General features: G+C 39.3%; 1 protein-coding gene across 2 annotated transcripts in view; it reads left to right on the top strand.

Moving 5' to 3' along the window:
- LOC115410790 (sorting nexin-29-like) overlaps positions 1 to 24,149 on the top strand; it is a 40,321-nt gene extending 16,172 nt beyond the window's left edge. Inside the window, exons 9-13 of one of the 2 annotated variants that reach the window (XM_030122581.1) lie at positions 1 to 18; positions 2,792 to 2,888; positions 3,078 to 3,160; positions 22,414 to 22,477; positions 24,017 to 24,149. The exon at positions 1 to 18 is cut by the window's left edge and continues 95 nt beyond it. In XM_030122581.1, coding sequence (XP_029978441.1) covers positions 1 to 18; positions 2,792 to 2,888; positions 3,078 to 3,160; positions 22,414 to 22,477; positions 24,017 to 24,149 — 395 coding nt within the window. Of the gene's footprint in view, positions 19 to 2,791; positions 2,889 to 3,077; positions 3,161 to 8,573; positions 9,022 to 22,413; positions 22,478 to 24,016 lie in introns of those variants that run through there. The other variant, XM_030122582.1, reaches the window with a different exon arrangement.
- The last annotated feature ends 246 nt before the right edge of the window (positions 24,150 to 24,395 follow it).

Raw genomic sequence — 24,395 nt, 5'->3', positions numbered from 1 at the left:
CCGCAGACCCTCAGCCAGGTACTCACATGAGTCTTAAGGCTCAGTCACAAAGCTTCTTACGAACGATGGGTTCGTATGAATCTCCCGGTTTGTAGGAGATCTGTAGTTTGTGGACATTTGTGGAGGGAGCAGTAGTTTCTTACGACTGTATTACAAAGTTGGTATGGCTGCCATTTTTACAAGACATTCTTGAGGCCTCTGTAAGAAAATGACGTGAGTTTGTGTCATACGAAGACCGTACAGTTGTCACTTTCTTCGTAAGGGTGCCTTGGGGTCTTCCTACATCATACCTATGGCCACTTCATACATTTTTTTTGCCGTAAGGTGGCCGTACCGCAACCCTATATGCAACTCACGGCACTCTCAAGTCAATTATAGGAAGATCTAATGCTTTTTAAGAATATTTAGATCGGCATATAAACAGTGTACTCTCTTAAATGTCCAGTGTCATGATCATCACATTCAAGATGGCAATAATGCCCACAACACTGAAATTTCTACAGCTACAGCTAAAAGACAGAGAAGAAGATCAAGCAGTTGTGGCTGCTGTTTTGGTGCCACAGCAGCAGAAGTTTGTGGTTTATGCCCACTTTCACCGCTGCAAAAATCACAACGAAACCCCAGAATTATGGATGCTGTCCGTGTTAAGCCTTTTCCTCTCCATAGGGGCAAATTAAAAAAAAAAAAAAACAAAAAAAAACTTAACATAATTTAATCTCAGAGAATTGTTTTTTTTGTCATTCATTCATCTTCTGAACTGCGTCATCCTCTAGAGGTTCGCAGGGGTGCTGTAGCCTATCCCAGCATTAGAGATGTCCCTACATAATTTGGTGATGATTGATCGCTCTTTTCAGACATTAAGCGTTGTTAAGGTATTTTATATTAAGCCTTTTAGAATGTCCCAAAGATGCAGAGAAGACAGAGATGCTGGTGGGTGTGGCCCATAGATTCAGAGGTGGTACCTCTACAAACAGTACGAGACTATGACCTGACTCATTACTACTCTCCTGTTATTTTTCAACTCATAGGTAACAGAATAAAGTAATACGGTAGAAGTTTGTGGAACATTGATATATGAAGTAATGTAAGTAAAATTAATAACATTTTGTCAGCATGAGTTTTATGTATTTGGGATCATGTGCATTCCATGATGCTGAAATTCACACTCCAGTAGAATATGTGGGCAAAAAAACTGACCTGCACTGTTAAACATAATAAAAATTAGGAGTCATAATAAGACATCAAATGAAGAAATCTGAAGTAGAAGGTATAAGAATAAAACAAAAATACACAAGAATAATAGAAGGAACTGAACGTTACAAACACTAATCGTCCTTCACACTGTGGACTCTGCATTATCTCCATCCAGGTTTTGTGTTGTTTCTTCATGTTTATTTTTCTGTTACTGAAACACTTTCCCTTCTACACCACGCATTTGAGTCCAATCATTCACTCCGTCTTCACAATTTGTGCCGCACGAATGACGTACTACTCCATATTACTAACACCTTTCGTCCACCGTAAGAACACTTTGCAAATCTCTGTATGTCCGTTTGTGTGGACACTGTAAGGGGCCCCTAGTAACAACCTAATATGTTCTTGCAATCTACTTGCGGCCACTGCAGGAACATGGGGTTCTGGAATGGCCTCCTGATCCACAAATGTCATGCGTTGTTTTTAGGTTGTTCCTGAGGCATTTGTTAGGGTACCCCATGAAAGGGGATTTCATAGCATGATCGTAGAAAATCTTGCACAAAATCATCCACCTGGTTATGGACTTAGGAACAGTCTACAAACTCTCCATTCTTATAAGGCTGCCTTGAGAAGGTTGTGCAAAATGGTCCATAAATCGTTCACATGGTGTTCGTAACCATTCTTAATGGCATTTGTGACTGAGCCTTTACATACACAAAGAGAGGGAAGAGAAAATGACACATGTAATTTCCTGAAAATCCTGCTGCAACAAGGAAGACCGGAATGTTAAAAACAGTTCCTGATCCATCATGTGCCAGTTCAGTTTGTAGTCTCTTTTTCTGCTGAATGGAACCCAGGTATGTTTCTACAACTATGTAAATAATTACTAGATTACATATGATTTTCTGTACAACAGCCCTTCAACATGATATTGTATTCACTGTCATTTATTTGAATGTGGTTTATTCTTTATTAAACTTGATAAGAAAACATGTCATGAATGTTTTGCCAGAACCAAACAAAAACTTGATTACTGTACAACTTACATTTTTCACAAATGTTGACTTTTCACTACAGTCATCCAATAGTTATGTCAAATACTGTACAATGTAAATGTTGTGAAGCACAATGATTTTGTTCATCATATAAAGAAGTAGAGGGAGTAGAAGTAGTAGTAAGTTATCTCAATTAATTTTTTCAAACTGTATGAGCAGAACTTCTGTGATCAACACAGAAAATAAAAAAGTAATAATAGTAATAATAATAAATTGCATAATAAAGCACTTTTCATTCAGCAGAATCTCAAAGTGCTACAGAGAAAAGACAAAGTGAACTTTGATTCTCCTATGTTTTTTACAGTTAGTCTAATATCTAGATCCAAAATTCAATAATAGTTAATTACTATTTTGTTATTTTATTTTTTTCTCAAAAATCACACATGGTCTAATAATTATTTCCAAAGCTGAACACATGCACATACTTATCTTGTTTCTGCTGCTGACAACAGTTGCGTCTGTGGAATCAGTTGCTGTTAGATGAAATCCAGGGACTTTCTTCGTGACTCTGCACCTTCACTTTCACTTCCATTTTATTACAGTAAGCTCAGTGGAGGACTCGGCTGCATTTCCTGCTCAGTGTGAGTCAACAGGACCAGTAGGTAACTGCGAGAGCGACAGACTGCAGCTCCCATTCAAGTAAGACTCACATGAGAATTATGTGACTTCCATCCCTCTGCAGGGCAAACTCTGCAGCCATTTTTGCCATAGTACTCAAAAAACAGAGCTTAGTCAAAGTGGTTTCATTCTGCAGCTTTAAATTTGTGTACACAAACAATATCCTTGAGACTCAAAAGTACCTGATTTCTCTTTTGATGTGTTTTTCAGTATGGAGTCCAGTCCGCCGTCACAGTCTGCTACTCTCTCCAGTGTCCTGCCAGCATCTGGTCTGCCAGAGTCCATGACAGTGGGTGAGTGTTTAAACCCAGACCCATCTGTCTTTCCTCTTACTCATGCCCTCTCGTCCTCTCACTGTGCTTGTTTGGGTTGTTCTCAAACCTGTTCTGTGGTATGAATCATCGTGGCTTATCCCACATGTGAGCCTCACAAGATCATGTATGAGTCCAAGTTTTCAAGTCTAATTTATAGCTTTTACGTGTTAAAGTTTTGAGTGTTGATTCAGTCAAGAGGGGCTTAAAGAAATGATCCAATTGTCACAGTATCAGTTACACCACCAGATGGCACTGTTGATTCAGTGTACAGACGGTGTGTGCCTCCTCATAAAAATTGTTCAAGGATTCTGATTTGAGAAAACATTGTAGAAGACAATGTCAGTGTGTGTATGTCTGCCATTAATGAGAGATGTAAAATGTTGGACAAATTTATGACACACTCGATAAGAGTTCAATATGTGTGCAACTCACTGGGTTTTTCCTCTGACCTGGTGGAGGAATCTGCTCTGTTTGGAGCCGTAGATGCTCACCCTGACACTGCTTGATGCCTTGGTTTTCTGTGAGTGTGTGTGTATGCGTGTGTTTTGAGGCACAAAGAGACATAGGAACCACAGGAGGAAAGGTGAGCGGAGCTGCCATTAAGCACTAGGGATTGAGTCTTCATCCAGTCTATTAGCCTTTGGTAAAGCGAGGTCAAGGGGTCACATGGAGAGATGTGATCTGAAAAAGAAAAACAAAACAAAAAAAGTGCTGGTGTAGAAATACTCTTTAAAATACAGAGGTCTGTGAGGAGTAAGACAACCTCGTAAAGATACAAAACAGTAGACTTAAGTCCACCATAAAACACTTTAATATTGAATTTTGGCGTCAGCTCTGTACAATCGAAGAGAGAGGGCGTCTTTCTGCAGACTTCACACAGGGATAAATCCATGGCGGCAGAAGAAGAAGTATCAATTTTTACTCCTACTGTGGGTTCAATAGACCAGAATGCAATGCACAGCAAAAATCCATTTAGCATTTTGACTAAATACCGTGACTTTTTCTTGACGGGAACATGTTGCCAAATATTGTCAGCTATCACTATGTATTTCTCTCCACTCCTACTCATGTAACCCACAGCTGAGCGCAAGAAGTGCAGCAGTGTTCTCAAGGGAAAGCTGATCTGGGAAATGCAGGAAATTCACTGAAAAGAGGGGTTAAGGGGAAGTGCATCGAAGAAAAAAGCTTGGAAAGTGTGTACTCACATACAGATTTTATACAAATATCTGACTGTAGGTGTAAATGTTTCACTGCACATTGTGTAGATGATTTAGAACAGGGGTCTCAAACTCAATTTACCTGGGGGCCACTGGAGGTAGAGTCTGGGTGAGGCTGGGTCGCATCAAGTACTCCGCAACAATAACACTTCTTCTCAACATGAACATTTCTTCAAACATAAACGTTTCTTCAGAACAGGCTTCTATTAATTACTTCTTGCTACCAGACGTCTGGCAGCGCTTCCTATTGCACAGATGACCCACATTTGGCTTGAGGGAGGAAGCAGTTGAGACCCTCAATATGTCTTGAAGATGCTTATCATGCCGAGTTGAATAATGACATTTGATGTTGTAATCTTTGTACACGGCAACTTTTTCTGTGCATATAAGACATGTCAGGGTCCCCCTGTGCTCAACAAAAAATATTTTGTCTCCCACTTCTCCTGGAATTGTCTGTGCTCGTCGCTAATCTTTCTCTTCACGGTAGGTTTTGAAAAAGTGATGACTGGGACAGGATAAATTTTTATGTCACTTACTTGTCACGTCCTCCTTCATTAATCATGCTTATGCGAGGTGCGTTCACAGGCACAGAATTCTGAACATCATCATTAATGAAGGGAACCTAACAAGTAGCTATAAATAATTACGTTTTAAAAAAAAATACCCCCACAAAAAATAGATCCTGTGAGAAAAACTGGTGGGCCGCACAAACATTAATCTTTGGTATCAAGTGGGGGGCCACAAATTCATGTGCTGCGGGCCACGAGTTTGAGACCCCGATTTAGAATGTTTATGCTTACCTAAAGGATTTAATATTCCATTATAGGTGGAGAAATTCTCCTGCTTCTAAAGAGAAATAAACCCTCTCGGCTATGCTCTGAATTACATAGCCAAAAAACTGAAAACAGGACTGTTTTTCAGAGCTCATGAAACATTGACATTCTCAGTGGTCTGTGGTTCTCATGGACAGTGACCCCATGAACATATGATGAGCTTATTTCCTATGATGTATTGCTGTACATTAAACTGTACAACAGTATATACAGTAGTTCAGCGGTGTCAAACTCATTTTAGTTCAGGGGCTACATTCAGCCCAACAAGATCTAAAATGGACCCAACCAGTCAAATAATATGATTACGAATTATGAAAATGTTCACATATATGAACTTTCCTTTAAAAATGTGAATAACATGAAGAACTTGAAATGTCTTAAGAAAAATAATTGCAATTATTTATTTGTTTATTTATTTATTTTACAATATTATGCTTCAGCTGTATTATAAACAATGTTACACAAACATTTAGTAAGAGGCATAATATTGTTAAAAGTTTGGAATTTGGAACTAAAATAAGAACAGTTTCTACAATATTATGCCTCAGCTTAATATTAACTTACTCAGTGGATCTATAAATGCACAAAACCTTTAGTAACAGGCAGAATATTGTTAAAATTTTACTTCTCTTAAGACATTTCAGGTTGTTCATTTTTGTTCAGGTTATTCACATTTTTTGTGAAGGGATAGTTTGTAAATTTAAAGTTTCATGTAGTTTTACCTTTAAAAAAACAAAACAAAACAAAACAAAAAAAACACACAAGGAGAAAAATTAGGTGTTGTCGCTATTTATAAATTATTATGATAGTATTTTACTGGTCTGATTCACTTTAGATCATGTTGGTCTGCATGTGCAACTAAAAAAAATTGACATCCTTGATTGATAATTTCTTCAGTGTAATTTTTGCATTTTACAAATTCATCCCAGGGGCCGTATTGGACCCTTTAGTGGCCTGGTTTTGGCCCACGGGCCATATGTTTGCCACCTGTGCAGTAGTTCAAGCAAGCTCATCCTCAAACATGTCCAGCACTAAAATGTAACGTATGCAGAAATGCTGTGGAAATATTTGGTAAGCACATTTTATTGGCATTTTATTATTAATTACAAAACTCAATAATGCAGTAACATGAAAGATGAACACTAATGAACCCATGGACCCTCACCTTCCATCATCACCAACAACTACATCATCATCATTATCATCATCGTCATCATCATCATCAACAACAACCCACTTACTTACTGTAACCCTTTGAGCACCTAGTTCTAATAGTACTGAAAATGATACCAATAATACAAAGCAGGACTAACAGTAGTGCATGAAGTATATAGGTGTTAAATAAAAAAAACAAAAACAAAAAATAAATAATTAGAAACGTTGTTGATTGTGATATTGACACAAATTCATTGGGATAAAAAGAAAACAGGAAAAAAAATCTATTAAAAAAAGGATTGAATAATAATATGTGTATGTTTGGGCAAAGGATGATTGGAGGAAGCTTGTCTGTTAAAGCTCGAACATAAAATGTGATCATTTCCCGCTCGCGTAGCCATGAAGTCATAGAAAGGGGTACTGGATTCTTCCACATTAAAAGATTTTCTGGACTAATACTGCCTTCATGTGCTATCAGGAAGATGATCCTTTCCACTTGTGAATTCAAAATTACAAGTGTGTTGTGTTCAAGTGCTTTTGTTGTTGTAGCAAAATGAAAAATGGCTGACACACAATTTGTTGTGACCTGCTACTCAGGTAAGAGTTTTGGACGCGTTAATTCATCTGCTGCATCAATTTTTTTTTTTCAAATTATGTATACTATAAATGTGCAAAATCCTCAGCTAACAGTGACTTATCATTTGAATGAATCCCTTGTTGCTCTCTGTTATGTTGAAAAGTTTAAAGGTTATTTTCATCTTGGCGGCTCATGGATCAGCATTTTTTCCCAGTTCTCCAGTGGAAAATACGACAAGGGGTAGGATAAGTTGTCATAGACATAAATGAGATTATGTTTGCTAGTTTTTCTGACACATTCCAGTCACCTGCAGGTATCAAATATAGCAAATTTGCAAGAATGGTTTTGATCACTTGATTGATTATTTCTTAATTAACTTGATATGAATATTTTGTGGACATGACCATGAGATAAGCCTGAGGATCCGAAGGAGTCTCAAAGTTTCTGTTACAAGTATCTGCCATATTGAGGTACATTTTTATCAAGTTGGCCACTAATATTTATCCAGAAACAACATTTGTAATAATAAAACACTGATAAGGACCATTTCACTGCATAATAACTGCTGTAACTTTTCATGCTTCATGTACAGTTTGCTGATTAATTATATTTGTATTAAAGATTTGGAATGTAGAATTATTAAAGCAGTAAAGTATTATTTAAGTATTACCACAAAATAATTGAAAACTAATAGTAAAGTTCACTTTCTTTGTCGCCACAGTAAATTCAATCTCTGCATGTCACCCCTCCTAGTACACACTGGATCAAGCAATAGCATTAGCATATTAGGAGCAGTGAGCTGCCGTTGAAGGTGCTCAGGGAGGGCACTGATAGGGGACTTAACCTACGGATGCCTGTGTTTTTTTCCCCCTATACTAGAATACTAAGATGTGATATCAGCAGGGCAGTTTATCTTTTGTCTTTACAACCTGTGTACGTTCAGAGCTAAATAGAATTGGCAGCTTTTTTATTTTAGAATTGAATGTAAACCATGACAGTTTCTTATCCATTCACATAGATAGTAAGATAGACATTATTGATCCCAAACCGGGAAACTGTAGAATAGAAGGACATGGCATTACAGAGGAAGTGGCACTTTTTCTCCCTTTGTGATTTCTGTGTGAATCTGACGGCATGTGATGCCAAGCTGTCCATTGATTGGAGGGTATAGAGTGTATAATTCACAAGGCTCTTAGATTACATAGCCTAGCTTGCTGCTAAGGCTTCTATTATTGGACCAACTGAGGGGGAGCGTGGAAGTTCTGGTGATGACGTGCTCATGCACACATTGGAATGAAAAGCTGCATGTATATATGTACTTCTATGCACATACACATGCACACACACTCACACACACACACACTTGTAACACTACATTATGTCCACAACCAACACCGGGCCCCCCTTGCGAGGGCCGTGGGGCGAATGGCTCTACTCAAGTCCCTAATGGCTCGTCTGTGGCACCCACTGTGAACGTGTGGTTGGACTAAAGGTCACATTTATTTCTGGCCTGCTCATGTGGAGAATGGAGCCGTGGAGATAATAGACTTCTCCCTTTTTTCTCTCTGTTTTGTGTTGCGCTCATCATCACACTCCTGCTCCTCCATCAGGCTCTTCTCTCCGGGCTGGGGGAGGCCTACTTGCATCTGGGGCTACATCAAGACCCTAGATTAGTTATGAGGGTAGAGTTGTGCTCTCTGCATGTGCTTGCGTGTGTGATTGAGGGGTGGATTTATTTCTTTTCTCATGCTTGTTATTTTTGGAAAATCCTGGTAACAGCCTAGTTAGAGCTTTGAAACCATGCGCACCTCCAAGCATAACTATGGAGATGAGTCACTACAGATCCCAGCCCTAATCTGTCCCTGACACCAGGATGGGAGATTAACATCAGCCAGCAGCTGACTGCAGGCAGCACTGATACTCTGGAGGCAAAACGGAGGCTGACTTTATTGGACTGAAGTTGCTGCAGGGTTATTATAGTCTTGACATTTTTATTAATTTATATTGGTTTATTTTCCTTCAATTTGGTTTTTTGATTATAGTTTTGTTGCAGTTAGTTGTACAAGTGCATACAGTATGTATGTTGAGATGAAATTCACTTCAGAAATTCTTGAGAAATTCAGGTTTAGTTTAGGTTATTATTCAGTTTCATTGTTTTAGTAAGAGATGGCAAAAGTACACATACTCACTACTCCACTAGAAATACAATTACTAGTAAACAGACTCTGAGAACTGATTCAACTTCTTTACTACAGTAAAGGTATAAAATTAAGTGCTCTGTTTTAGTATAAGTGCAATATTTACTAGTTTACTAGTGTTAAAAGGAGATAGTACATGACAATTTCTGTCATATTTAACTTGTCCTACTGTGGTTTTAGGTTTTCATGTGCTGTGAGGAAAGTTTTGATTTATTTAGGCTGAAAAAATGTACAACATTAAATGTGACTTTACAGGGCATTGTTGATTTGAGTCAAGTAATTTTTTTCAATAAATGGGTCCATATTATGACTTACAAATTTGCCTCAAGATGCATCAGGATCACTACAATATACAACGCACACTGTCCTTCAACCCTCAGTTTGTATGAGGAAAAACTCACCAACAAAAAGAAACTTCAACAGGAAAAAAATATGGAGGATATGCAGAATACATAGAGAAAATTTACACCGGTGATTCCAAGATTTTTTCCTGAGGATCCAATATAACAGAAGTACACCATGAGCTGCTGTAGATTTTTTACTAACTCTTCCATTATAAAAACACTGCCTCTGAAAGTCTATTTTTTTAATGTCATCATTTTCATCATTTATCTTTTTAGTTCTTATAATTGTTTTTTTTTTTTTTTTTTACCTTGTTTCATCTTTTAAGTCATGGCCATCTTGTTATGTAATTTGTTTATTAATTTATTACAACTTGGGGATATCCTTATACTGTAGTTTCACCAGATTTCACCAACATTTATAAACTCTGCTTTAAATCAGAATAAGGAATTCAGTTTTTAAAGATTTATTTTGGGCATTTTGCCATCATTGGGCAAATTTAAGTGGAGAGACACAGGAAATGAAGGAGACAAAGAACGGGTCCATTTGTCTGTCCTTAACTATATACCGTACTTTCTGGGCTATAAGCTCCACCTGACTATAAGCCGCACCCACCAAATTTTAAAAGAAAAAAATATTTGTACATATATAGGCCACACCTGACTATAAGCCGCAGGTGTCCACGTTGCAACATGAGATATTTACACAGAAAGATGGTAAACAGACAGATTACTTAAATATTTATTTCCATACCTTAACAGCTTTTTTCCAAACAGTGCCTGTAACACGGCAGTAAAATGGCTGTAACATGCTGGTTAAAAAACCCAGAAAAGTCATTGATCGCTATCTTCATCTTCCTTCTGTGCATTGAAACCACTGAAGTCATCTTCTTCAGTGTCAGAGTTGAACAGCCACAGAAAGGCTCCATCACACACCTTCTCAGTCTCTCTTCTGTTGTCACTGTCAATGGCACTTGCATGCAGCAGCTCTATTTCCTTCTTCAACAGACAGATCGATTGCTTTTAACTTAAAAGCTGCATCGTATGCATTTCTTTGTGTGTTTTCCATGATGAGGGTTTGTGCATGACACACAAAATGATTAAGTTAAGCTTAAAACTTCTTCTCTTCACATCACCTCTTCCACCTGTCTGTTTCGCTTTTGCGCTTCCTGCTAGAGCACCCCCTGGAGGCCGGTAGCCTGTAAAAATCTACACTCGAGCTGCATCGTTGTATAAGCCGCAGGGTTTAAAGCATGAGAAGAAAGTAGCAGCTTATAGTCTGGAAAGTACGGTACACAGCATAGTAGAGATCGACCGATATGGGTTTTTCAGGACTGATACGGATTATTAGTAGTTAGAGGAGGCTGATAACCGATATGTGGAGCCAATATACATTTGCAGTAAAAGTGTAAAAATTTGCGTAAAAAATTTTGAATAATGCAAACACTGAACTTCATTTAAATGCCTAAAGCATGTTTATTTAATCAAACAAATAGAAAATAATAGCTCCAGAAGTGCATGGATTTCCTAGATTCAGAAGCATCTCTTATAAGCTGAATAAAAGCTTAAATAAATAGCTCCCTGAAATTTTTCCATAGTAAATAAAGTAAAATTTAAATATAACTATAATGACTTATCTTTGTTTTAAGTTCAAACACAACAAAATACAGGGAGTTAACAAGCTCAGCAGCAACTCTTGTAAACTCTTGGGCCATATGCTGACATATGCTCAACTCATCATGCTTAATTTATTACTGCATTTGGGAAGCCTTAAGTTGATTTCATTATTAAATTTTATATTTTACCATGCGATAGCAGGGACCCTGTCATTCAAAACTATGTTGCTACATTGTTAATGATTAATATGACAAAACCTACATAAAAAAAGTATAGTAGTTTGTATGAGTGCAATTAAACTCCTGACAGAACACAAACAGCCTTTAGGGCTTTAATGAGCACACACAGTATTTAAAATGTTCCACCATGTTCAGATAAATCACTTCTGAATTTTACTCTCTCTCATCTTCACTTTAATTTTCAGATTATAGGACTGGAAAGCTCACAGCAACGTTAGTAGTCATCAGTTGTAGAGTTTTTCATGTGACTTTAACACAAACACACACTATTCTCCACATTACATACATTTTTCCCCATTACTAATACATAGTGTGCAAAGCGTTTAGAGCCAGATTGATGAACTAATGTTCTGGTAAAAGCTAATCAGCCTCCACCTTAGCATGCTTCCCTAAAACAAGTGAACAAAGTTTTTTACATGCTTTCTCTTGATCACACACACATGCTTTTCTATCACAGACTGTTTCCATCTCCATATTATCAGCAGTCTTCTTTTAAGTAATTCACAGACATGTCAGGAGGTAATACGAGTTAGCAGAGCTGCTGCTAATGTTTACTCTGGTCTTCTGTTATTCTGCTGCTCACTGTAATGTTAGTAGTAGTTGTGAGATGTAGAGCACAGGGATGTTTATTACAATTTTGGAAGAGTTTTCTGCGTTTACCTTCGACACGTGTTTTCTCTCCGAAGCTTCTCACACGAGACGAGAAGACTTTCCCTCTGTGCGGTGTGTGTGTGTGAGGACAGCTTCCGTGTCAACCAATCAGAAGGCCTGGGGTGGGTAGTGCAGGAGACAGAAGGCAAGAGTGAGAAAGGCACGGCTGCATCTGAGCCGAAATAACCTAGTTCTAAGTTGATTTCTTGATATCGGCCCGTCAGATTAAAAAAAGGCCAATGCCAATATACATCAAATTTCCACATATCAGCACCGATAATTGGCCCGGCCGATTATTGGTTGACCTCTACAGCATAGCCAAAATAATAGTTCCACAGTCTCATCCAGCCTTTAGTTTTGAGAACATGAATTTGCTGAGACATTGTTTCAATGAACTTATGCTTATAGTCACTGCCCCTGACCACAATGATGATGAAGATCTGGAGTTAGACCCCAAGGGCCTTCAGTGACAGCTCACTGCTCCTAATGTGTGCTGTGTGCTAATGCTAGGTACTATGTGTATATCAAGATTGGTAAATAGACTAAATAGACTGAATTTCCCTGCGCGGATAATAAAGCGAGTTAACCGTGTAACTCACTTGTACTGTGGGCACTAGGCATGATGGGTAATCACTTCATCTGCCTCTCTTCTCACCCTGATGTGCCCATCACTGTGGAACAGGGTCAGTCTGGACTCATAAGCATCACCTTTTTCCACTGAAACAGAGTCCAGTCTCTATGAAACTGATGGTTGTTTAAGAAATGAGAAGCTATTCACTCTGTCAATTAAAGAACTTGTTGCAACTGAAACGGATTAATCACTGCAGTAATTATCCGGTGTAAGGATCTGAACCATGTACTTGGCTAAATACAGGTGGGGACTTTTTTTATGACCAGGCTGACTAATTGCCCAATAAAAACAGTTCCTTGGCCCTTTTTGGGTCCTGTCCTCAAGTTTGGGAAACACAGATCTACACTCATACTGTAATTACACACAGCAACTCATATGCATAAAAGAACATTTTATCTTTGTGTGTGTTGCATTGTTGTAGTTTCTGTTTAGTTTTATTTTTTTTGATATTTTGTCTCTGCTCATTTAATTTTAATCCTCATTAGCTATAATAATGTTCTGTTTAGTTTCTGTGGTACTTTATTTAAGAAGTAATATAATATAACAAGCAATGCAATTCATCTGTCATTAATTTCTTTTTTCACCTGACTGATTATTTTCAGGAGAATGGGTAATAAATTGAACATACTTGATGCATTGTGGTGTGATTTGCTTTTCTAGCTTTTAGGGCAGAGCTTAATAGCCCAGGAAACTCCCAGACTAATTACATGCATTGTAAATCGTCAGCTCAATCTAATAGATATAATTATTGCTTATACTTGAGTTCAATACCAGCCACAGATAGGATAGAATTCTACAGGAAACAGATGCGCGCGCACACACACACACACACACACACACACACACACACACACACGTGCATATATATTCTTTGAACTACATGAAAAAAACCCAAAACATTAGCAAGTACAAGTCTTGTGTTCATCCCTGTAGGAACGCTGCACATTATGATTTTTCTTAAGGAGGCAAAATGTAATGACATACAGTTTGAGTTAAGTATTTGTTAAAACAAAGAACAGCTGATTTAGTCCCATCGTCCCTATTCGCATCTGTGTCCTTAAAAAGTCTTAGATTTTTTTGTCCTTCAAACTGACACTCAAAGGTCTTAAAAATTACAGACACAACATATCATATTGCTCAATTTTCTTTGGAAATATTTGTACAGAATTAGTCAAATGTGTAATTAGTGTTGATCATATCATAATGGAGATGGGAAGGATTGGATGAAGCTACCAACAATCATTCATGGGTGGAAGCTTTAGCAGCTTGAACATCGGTAGCAGAAACGTTAGTCATGGTGAAACGGAAATGTAACATTAGCTGGACTGAAACATGGTTCAGATTGTTTCAAAGCATTAACTATGAGGCTTGTTGTAGGTGATTTTTGTGACTGTAAGGTGTTAAATTGGAACAAAAATGCCTTGAAAAATGTAGATAAGGTGCAATTGATGGCACCATGATCCAGGCTGGTGAACAATGATCCAGGAGACAGTGCACTGAGAAGTAATGGCTGACATCTGTAATTCTACCAATAATAATTAAACAATATGATGGAACGGCATGACATTTTTGTGAAATTTATTTGATTTTGATGCCATTATACATCACCATGAGTGGTGAAAAAAGCTTGCAGCGGGTTGCATTGGCTCTTTGCTGACAATTAGCTGACAATTAGCTTTTTAGATCTTGCAGATCAAGTGCACATACTTGGGGTTGGTAAATCATTCCGAAATATTTTCATTTGTTTTTAGGGACACTTGAGTATAGGAAGAAAATAATCATATATCCTGAACACCAAAACACTTTCATTAACACCAAAATATATTCTTGTAAGTCAAATCGGCTGTCGTTCCATTTGATCAGTGTGCTACAGTGTCAGCCTTCACCTCACTGATGATTTGCCTGAAGTTACAAAGCCTCAAACATTATCTGTGTCCAGTAGAGGATACTGCTTTGAATGACTTGGTATTGTTTTTGTTTTTACTATAATTGAAAGTACACAATCGAGTGAACACTATTTAGCAAGATCTAATTGGCAACACAATAGTAGGCGTTGTGCTGAGATATATCAATCAAAGTGACTGATACATCTCAGTAGAATGAAGGCTTTTTCGTCTTGCTGACAGTTCTAATAGTGATAATTATAATCCACTCGACATTACATCTCAGTTGGATGGTGTGGATATGGAGAGTGACTCATCTCACAGAAGTAATGTTATTGGTTGGCTTGGTGTTTCATTGTTATTGACATAAGAGGAGCTATGTACTTGGCTGTTTCAACACATTTTTTATATTTTGACCTTTTATTTAACCAGGAAATCATCTTTGACATTAAATATCTATTTTACACAATGTCCTGTTTATGATAAACAGCACAGTAGAGTTGTCAGATTCTGTTTTTTTTTTCTCTGGCTGTACTGATGTAAGTCTGATTTATACATTATGACTTGCTTTAGGAGGAACAGGAATAAGACATGATTAACATGTTGTTTTTCTTTTATAAACAGACTGAAAGAGTCGCTAGCATGGCAGAAGCCATGCACAATTTTTACAGTCAAATTTCAGTAGAGGGAGGGTATTGATATTCGTGGTGCAGGTAGCATCTGATTTAGGGATGGAAATTGATAAGATTGTAGCGATTCTAGTAAGTCAGACCTGTTCCAGGTGCATGTTGGACTCCGGCAGGGCTGCCCTTTGTCACCGGTTCTGTTCATTATTTTTATGGACAGAATTTCTAGGCGCAGCCAGGGGCCGGAGGAGGTCCGGTTTGGGAACCACAGGATTCATCTCTGCTTTTTGCAGATGATGTTGTCCTGTTGGCCTCATCGAACCTGGACCTTCAGCGTGCCCTGGGGTGGGTTTGCAGCCGAGTGTGAAGTGAGGGGATGAGGATTAGCACCTCCACATCCGAGGCCATGGTTCTCGACCTGGAAAAAAGGTGGTTTGCCCTCGTCCGGGTCGGTGGGGAGTCTTTGCCCCAAGTGGAGGAGTTTAAGTATCTTGGGGTCTTGTTTATGAGTGAGGGAAGGATGGAGCGTGAGATTGACAGATGGATTGGTGCAGCGTCTGCAGTGATGCAGTCGTTGTATCGGTCAGTTGTGGTGAAGAAGGAGCTGAGCCGAGAGGCGAAGCTCTCGATTTACCGGTCAATCTACGTTCCTACCCTCATCTATGGTCATGAGCTTGGGGTCATGACCAAAAGGACAAGATCCTGGATACAAGCAGTCGAAATGAGTTTCCTCCGCAGGGTGGCTGGGCGCACCCTTAGGGATAGGGTGAGGAGCTCAGTCACCAGGGAGGATCTCGGAGTAGAGCCGCTGCTCCTCCGCATCGAGAGGGACCAGCTGAGGTGGCTCGGGCATCTGTTTTGGATGCTTCCTGGACGCCTCCCTGGGGAGGTATTCTGGGCATGTCCCACCGGGAGGAGACCTCGGGGAAGACCCAGAACACGTTGGAGAGACTATGCCTCTCGGCTGGCCTGCGAACGCCTCGGGGTTCCCCTGGAAGAGCTGGAGGAGGTGTCTGGGGAGAGGGAGGTCTGGGCGTCCCTGCTTAGACTGTTACCCCCGCGACCCGGCCCCGGATGAAGTGGAAGATGATGGATGGATGTAGTGATTCTGATTCCATTATTGATATTACTTATTGATTCAATTCCCTATCAATTCTCTTATCAATGCTCAATGGCTTTGTTTGTATTAACTCTTTAGTGTCGAATATGCACTAACATTTTGCATCTGATTTGAACAAAACTCACAAAGGGTTATGAAAGGGGTGTGGAGTGTGAGAGCTACCTGCTGCAGCCTCTGAGCCTCATCACCATTTAATGTAATTACACTGGTCTACAATTTTTTAGAAATGATTTGCTTCAGAGATTAAATGTGCTAAATGTTACGTATTTTAATAAGATTAATTGGAAAATAAATGACAAAAGTGCCGGTTTGCTGATGTTTTCAAGGTATATGATTGTTATTACACATATATATTGGTTTATGTACATTTATATTATAGTTTTATAAATCTTCCACTAAAAAGAACCTGTAAAGTGAATGTATTCTTATGTGCAGACAGTGTTTTGAAGTAGATCTTGTAGCTCTGAGACAAATATTCCTTTTGAGTCAAACCCATTCTCTCGTTAATTCTTGAATTTCACATTTTGACCCAAGGCTGTATCTTGGAAAGTTCAGCCAACCAGCATTTTTTACTTGATTTTTCTTTATCAGTGACTCTCATGTGGTAAAATTTCATTACTTTTATTCTGGAAGCATTTTCCTTGTAGACCAGTGTTATAGGACATGGATATTATTTATAAAGAATAGTGACAGCAGGTTGACAGATTGAAGTGGTGCTCACATTAACAGTATTGACCTGGAGGAGTTAAATGTTACTGAATGCCACAGAGAACGCCTTGCTGTGCATTTCACTTCAAGAGTCACAGTAACCTTTGCTAAACAGTGCATCAATGACATTACATTGTGCAATTAATTACATGCTATGTGGCTAAATGTTTATGCATGTTAGAGGTAACCCCCCCCAATGGAAACTTTGCAACTGTTTCAAATGGTCCTAGTGTTGTCTTTATTGGTGAAATGCATATAACTATATTTAGAGTGTTTCTTAACCCAAATATGGAAATGACGTGTAAAATATTTGATGTGATGACATCACAGAACTGATAAGTGGAATTGTTAAGCACCAAACTAACAATTTCAAGGAACTGAGGTACTGTGCACAGGTTCTCTACAAGAACGAAAGAAGAAAGAAGAAAATGGCAAAAAGTAGCAATACACCTAATTGGCTTGCCTATGCCTCCATCATTTTGTCCTCATATTTGGTGTTAATTGGCCTTTGGCAAACCAGCTTACTGCCACCTAGTGGACTTGAGTTGCTACATTTTCATTCCTGGTCTCATGACATTTCATTTGGGAGGGTTTGCTGAGTCAAGTGCAAATCCAGTATAGTCATACTGAAGAGGTTTGAACATTTACACCTCATATAACAGTTTACAAGGATTATACATTCTAAAATAAGTGAAAGAGTAAAGTATAAATACAGATTATTGAAAATCATCAGAATCAGCTTTAATGGTGGTCAAGTATGTGAACAAATACAAGGAATTTGGCTTAGGTTTTTACAGTGCTCACGACAGTTCCAATATGATCCCAGACAACATGTGGACCAAGACACAATATAGACAAACAGTCCACTGGAGATGAAGACAACAATGGGTGGAGATTTACAGTGAATTTACAATGTGATATATACAGAGTTCAAATTGGAGCTTTTATACAGTGAGTGGGGTGTGTGGGTCTTGTCTATTAAAAATATATGTACATGTATATATTATTTACAGTGGGTTTTACATTGTAGTATGTACAGAAAAGTATAAATTGAAGTATTTATACAGTGAGTGGGTATGTACAGGAATATAGTCTGTAAAAAATATATGTTTGTGTATATATATATATATATATATATATATATATATATATATATATATATATATATATATATATATGTGTGTATATATATATATATATATATATATATATATGTGTATATATATATATATATATATATATATGTGTATATATGTATATGTATATATAATTGTAATGCAAATACAGTTTTTATTGTTTTGTTTTTTTTTTCTTTTTGCAGAGTGCAAATTAGACAGTTTTATTCAGACTGCAAAAATATAAGTTTGTAAGGTGGTGAATTGGGGTCAGGGGGGTATTGACACTGGATGGGTCATGAAGTGTTCATCAGAGTGACGGCCTGGGGGAAAAAACTGTTCCTGTGTCTGGCTGTTTTGGCGTACAGTATTGCTTGCCGGAGGGAAGAAGTTCAAAGAGGTTCTAACCGGGGTGTGAGGGGTCTGCAGCTATGTTTCCTGCCCATTTCCTGAGTCTGGAGGTGTATAAGTCCTGAATGGTGGGCAGATCAGCACCAATGATCTTCTCTGCAGTCCTGATTGTCCGTTTCAGTCTGTTCTTGTCCTGATTGGTGGCTGATCCAAACCAGACGGTGATGGACATGCAGAGAACAGACTGGATTATTGCGGTGTAGAACTGGATCAGCAGCTCCTGAGGCAGGTTGAACTTCTTGAGTTGGCGCAGGAAGTACATCCTCTTCTGGACTTTCTTGGTGATAGTGACTATGTTGGAAGTCCACTTCAGATCCTGGGATCCTGGTGGACCCCAGGAACCTGAAGGTTTCCACAGTAGTCACCGTGTTATTGTGGATTGTGATGGGGGCCAGTTTAGGGGGGCTACTCCTAAAGTCCACTGTCATCTCCACCGTTTTAAGTGTGTTCAGCTCCAGGTTGTTCCGACAACACCAGAAGACCAGCTGTTCCACCTCCCAACTGTATGCAGACTCATCACCGTCCTGGATGAGGCCGATGACCGTTGTGTCGTCTGCAAACTTCAGGAGTTTGACAGATGGATCAGCTGAGGTGCAGTCATTTGTGTAGAGGGAGAAGAGCAGTGGGGAGAGCACACATCACTGGGGGGGGGCGCCTGTGCTGGTTGTCTGAGTACTGGATGTGAATTTTCCTAACCTCACCTGCTGTCTCCTATCTGTTAGGAAGTTTGTAATCCAATGGCAGGTGAAGGCTGGAATGGTGAGCTGGTTGAGTTTGTGGTGGATGATGTCTGGGCTGATGGTGTTGAATGCTGAGCTGAAGTCCACGAACAGGATTCTTGCATATGTACTAGGGGAGTCAAGGTGTTGCAGGATGTAGTGCAGACCCATGTTGACTGCATCATCCACTGACCTGTTTGCAAACTGCAGGGGGTCCAGCAGGGGTCCTGTGATGTCCTTCAGGTGGCTCAGCATCAGTCTCTCAAAGAACTTCATGACCATAGATGTCAGGGCCACGGGCCTGTAGTCGTTTAGTCCTGTGATAGATGTTTTCTTGGGGACTGGGATTATTGTGGAGTGTTTGAAGCAGGAGGGGCCTTCACATAGCTCCACTGATCTGTTGAAGATCCGGGTGAAGATGGGGGCCAGCTGATCAGCGCAGACCTTCAGACAGGGGGATAACACCCCGTCTGGGCCTGGAGCTTTCCTGGTCTTTTGTCTCCTGAAGAGCTGACTCACATCCTCTTCGCAGATTGTAAGTGTTGGTGGGGGGTCGATAGGGGAAGGTGAGGGTTGATTGGTGATGGTGCTGGGGATGGGTGTGAAAGCTGGCTTCTCAAACCTGCAGTAAAAGGTATTCAGGTCATCAGCCAGTTCACAGCTCGCTGCAATGTGGGGGGAAGGTCTCCTGTAGCCAGTGATGTCCTGTAGACCTCTCCACACTGACACAGGCTCATTTGCTGAGAACCTGTTTTTCAGCTTCTCAGAGTAGCACCTCTTTGCCACTTTGATCTCCTTTGTCAGTGTTTTCCTGGTCTGGTTGTACAGGAGTCTGTCCCCACTTCTGTAGGCCTCCTCCTTGGCCTGACGAAGCGACCTGAGTTTTGCAGTGAACCAGGGTTTATTGTTCTTGTATGTGGAGAACGTTGTGGTCGGCACACACATGTCCTCACAAAAGCTAGTGTAGGATGTCACAGTGTCAGTGAGTTCGTTGAGGTCTGTAGCAGCAGCCTCAAAAACACTCCAGTCAGTGCAGTCAAAGCAGGCCTGTAGCTCCAGCTTTGACTCAGTGGTCCATCTCTTCACTGTCTACACTACAGGCTTAGCAGATTTGAATTGCTGCCTGTAGGTTGGGAGAAGATGAACCATACAGTGATCAGAGAGCCCCAAGGCTGCATGGGGGACAGAGCGATATGCATCCTTTAAAATGGTGTAACAGTGGTCCAAAGTGGTTTTGTCCATGGGGACATTTTACATGCTGTCTGTATCTTGGCAATTCACGGCTGAGACTTGCTCTGTTAAAGTCCCCAAGAATGATGAGCAGGGAGTCTGGATGTTTTCTTTCCATATCAGTTATCTGGTCAGCCAGGTGATGTAAAGCCTCACTGACACAGACCTGAGGTGGAATGTAAACCCCAACCAGAATAAAATGGCTTACAGTTAATGAAAAAAGATTCCAAGTGGGGGCTGCTAAATTTCTTCAGCACTGTCACATCCATACACCAACCTTCGTTAATATAGAAGCAGAGTCCGCCTCCCCTCGTCTTCCCTTAGAGCTCTGTTATGCAGTCCGCTTGGAGAAGATGAAAGCCCGACAGATGTAATCCAGTGTCCGGGATGTGTTCACTGAGCCAGGTTTCAGTGAAACACAGAGCGGCCGATCTGCAAAAACCTGTATTTCTGCTGTTAAGAAGCAACAGTTTGTCCATCTTGTTGTTCAGGGAGGGGACGTTTGCCAGATGTATAGATGGGAGCGCAGTGCGAAATCCCCGCTGTCTGAGCTTAATGAGCGCGCCGGCTCGTTTGCCCCGTCTGCGTCTCCAGAACATCCCATAGAGAACCGCCGCTTCTCCAGCTAAAAGTTCAGAGAAAAAGCCGGATTCTGTGGAAAGCGGCAAAAAAGTGTGGCTGGATGAATGTTCAGTCCTTAAAAGTTGTTCCTGAGTGTATTGGATGATGGAAGGACAGCTTAAGATTCTACAAATAAACAAACACAGACAAGAAACAACGGAGCAAAGCACCAAGGTGTCCGTACGTGGCACCATCTTGGATAGATGAAATCATCAATATCAAAATAGAAATGAATGAAGTAAAGCATGTGCAGCAAGGTTTGCTTGTGTCCAAGTCTTTTAAACTCAATTTGAATTTGTTTAATGAGACCTACTCCCTAAGGTTCAGGTTGTTTACACATTGCTCCAAACAGGAGAATCAGCAAACTCCAACAACTCTTACAGAGAGTAAGAATAAATCCTGGGGCTGAAGACTGTACTTTTTTGACAGATATAGACCTGAAGGTATGATGGAAGCAGGTTAGACCTAAAATAGGTTTACAAATAAGAACATTCCAATGTTTTAGTCTGCAGGTGGACAAGTCACACCATCCAACACGAGCATAGAACAAGCTGTGGAATGTGAGGGCTTTAAAATTTTTTATCAGCCTCAATACACTGTGGAAGATGGTATTCAGAGATTGAGACATAGTCGTATGTCACAACATGCTTTTTGGTCTTGAAGGAACTTAACTCTAAAATAAAAACCCAGTTTCAGTGTTTCAGAAACTGTCAAGGATGTGGCATGAAGGAGAGAGTGACATCAACTCAAATAGATATTTGTGGTGAGGTACATCCTCAGTCTTAGCACCCTGGGACATGATGAATGACTTAGTTTGCACATGAAAACAACAGAAGTTTTGTTTTGTATTAACCATTAGGAGAGAGCATGGTTTGGTGTGGAGGCTGAGCAATATACATTATTGTGTCATCTGTGTATAAGTGGAAATTCGCATTGGATTAACATTACTGAATTACCGAATAGCTTCAAACATATCAAATCCAAACAGCAAAATGATGCCTTTCCCTCCACATATTTATCACAAATTAGTTTCTTTCTTGAATGTTTTACAGTATCTACCAGAGTCAGAACTTTTAGCAATATTACTCCTGTTCTCTGTGAGCCATATAGATATTATTCTGTGTAACTTGATTTTTTCTGAGCAGTTTGTCTTAGAACAAAAGAGCAGCAATAATCTACAAAATGATGCGAGGATATTCTTATTTCTTTTTTAGAGAACAGTAGGTTATTTTTTATTCATAATGTGAAGTGTAGTCTCTGTGTGTATTTTATGCAGTTGAAGTGTTTTATATAACTGCCTTGTGCAAAAATCTTATTATCCTCCTCTATCTCCTCTGCAGTTGAGCTGCGTCAGGCCATTGTAGCCATGATGAACAGGAAAGACGAGCTGGAGGAACAAAACACGTATGTTCTCCTTATCTACACTCTCATGACATAAGAAACACTCACAAGTTTACTCTAGACTTTTTCCTGGTGGTTCCAGTTTTCAAGCCATATGTAAACATGTTTTAGTTGTGTATACAGTACTGTCCAAAAGTCCTAGTCCAACATTAGGTTTGTTGATTTAGTACAGTTCTAATGACCACATATGCATTTCTCATTCTCTGTATTAAGATCCAATCTGGATACATGTGAACTATGTACAACAGTAAAAACAAATATTTCAGGGAAAAACAAATAAGCTGACGTGGTAGTATTTAGTGTGACCTCCCTTTGCAACAGGTCTTTAACCCTTTTGTTCAGACAATATGAGATTTATGAAATTAATTTTCTGATGTTTTATACCAGGTTTCATTCAACACATGCCAAATGTTTCGGTTTGTGTTGCTTCTTGTCATGGGGACAGGGCTCACACTAGCTAGTGACCTAAACTTTTTCAACCCATTTAGTTCAGTTTGTTTGTGTGTCAGATTGAAATATCAGACTAAACAAATAAAATGATGAAAAACCAGTCTATTGACATAATGTAAACTCCTCTGTGTCTCTGGACAATGACTTTGCTCTTTAAATTTATCCGTCTGTACTCTTTAAATGTTAGCTAAAAAAATTAAACCAAAAATGAAACACAGTCACAAGCTGAGAGTTCACCTTCACATTTTTCTTTTGACTTTTGACTGTATGAATAACAGATGTAAAAATACATACTGCAGCACATTGCTCCACCAACAGTCCATCATGTAACTAAGCTTCATTTACATTAAGCCTCCACACTTTCTTACCTGACTAAACACCAAACATAGTGTGGTGTTTAGTCACTTCTGAGGGTATAAAGAAGAATTTATGTTTGTATTTATTTTTTCTTTACTTACATATTAGATTATATAAATTGTCCTGGGAATATATTTTTTGTAACACAATATTATGCTATTTAATTTGCCATTTAATTTTGTGTTTTTCCACCACACTTGTTGGTTTTTTGATATTTTTATCTGTTGGACAACTGCGCATGATATCAGCTCATGTAAACCCTTCACACACATTAGCTGGTAGGAGCTATTGGATGACCTTTCATTGAAAATTATGTCAGCGTGTTTTCTCCTGATCCAGATACAAGAGCCTTCTTTTGTGCTGACTTGGGGCAGGAAACAGTTTTGTTGTGCTTTGTTTATAGCAATGAGCCACCAGAGGCTGTGATTTACACTGATTTAACAAGTGCTCACATGAATCATGGTGCAAACTCCAAAGCACAGCGTGATAGAATTCAGCTGTAATGAGTAAAAACCATAGTACCCACCTGTGAGACTGATGGTAATGAACCTTTTGCCCGGGTCTACGTTTAGATTTTCAGGATGAACTTTGATTTGTACAATAAATTAACAGCCATGCAGCCGTACATTATTTATTTATTATTTTGCATCAGAGCCATCACTATCCAGTGTACTGTTTCTGAAAATAACATTACTGAGATTTCAACATATGTGATCCAACGCATGTGTTTGACAGGTCACTTCGCAGCCTGTTAGACGGGGAGATGGAACACTCAGCAGGCCTGAGGCAGGAAACTGAGCTGCTGAAGAGGAAGCTGGCAGAGCTGGAGGAGAGACATACAGCTAAAGTCCAGGCCCTGGCCAGGTAGGAAATGGGAACTTTCAGAGAACGCACATTTACTCCCTCATTTCTACACGCTCTATGGAAAAGTAAAACCTCACAACAATATGAATTGAACCAATGTAACAACAGTAATAACAGTTCAGGGCTGAAAGGGTGGCATGGAGCTCAAGTCAATACCCACAATTACATGGTGTGAGGACAGAATTAAAAAGCACAGAGAAAACATTTTGACAAGCCAGAAAATTGAGCATTTGACATTTTAATAATCTTA

This window comes from Sphaeramia orbicularis, chromosome 19, assembly GCF_902148855.1.
Source record: "Sphaeramia orbicularis chromosome 19, fSphaOr1.1, whole genome shotgun sequence".
In the NCBI taxonomy this organism is placed as follows: Eukaryota; Metazoa; Chordata; class Actinopteri; order Kurtiformes; family Apogonidae; genus Sphaeramia; species Sphaeramia orbicularis.
This window is presented reverse-complemented; position numbering and strand designations above follow the sequence as displayed.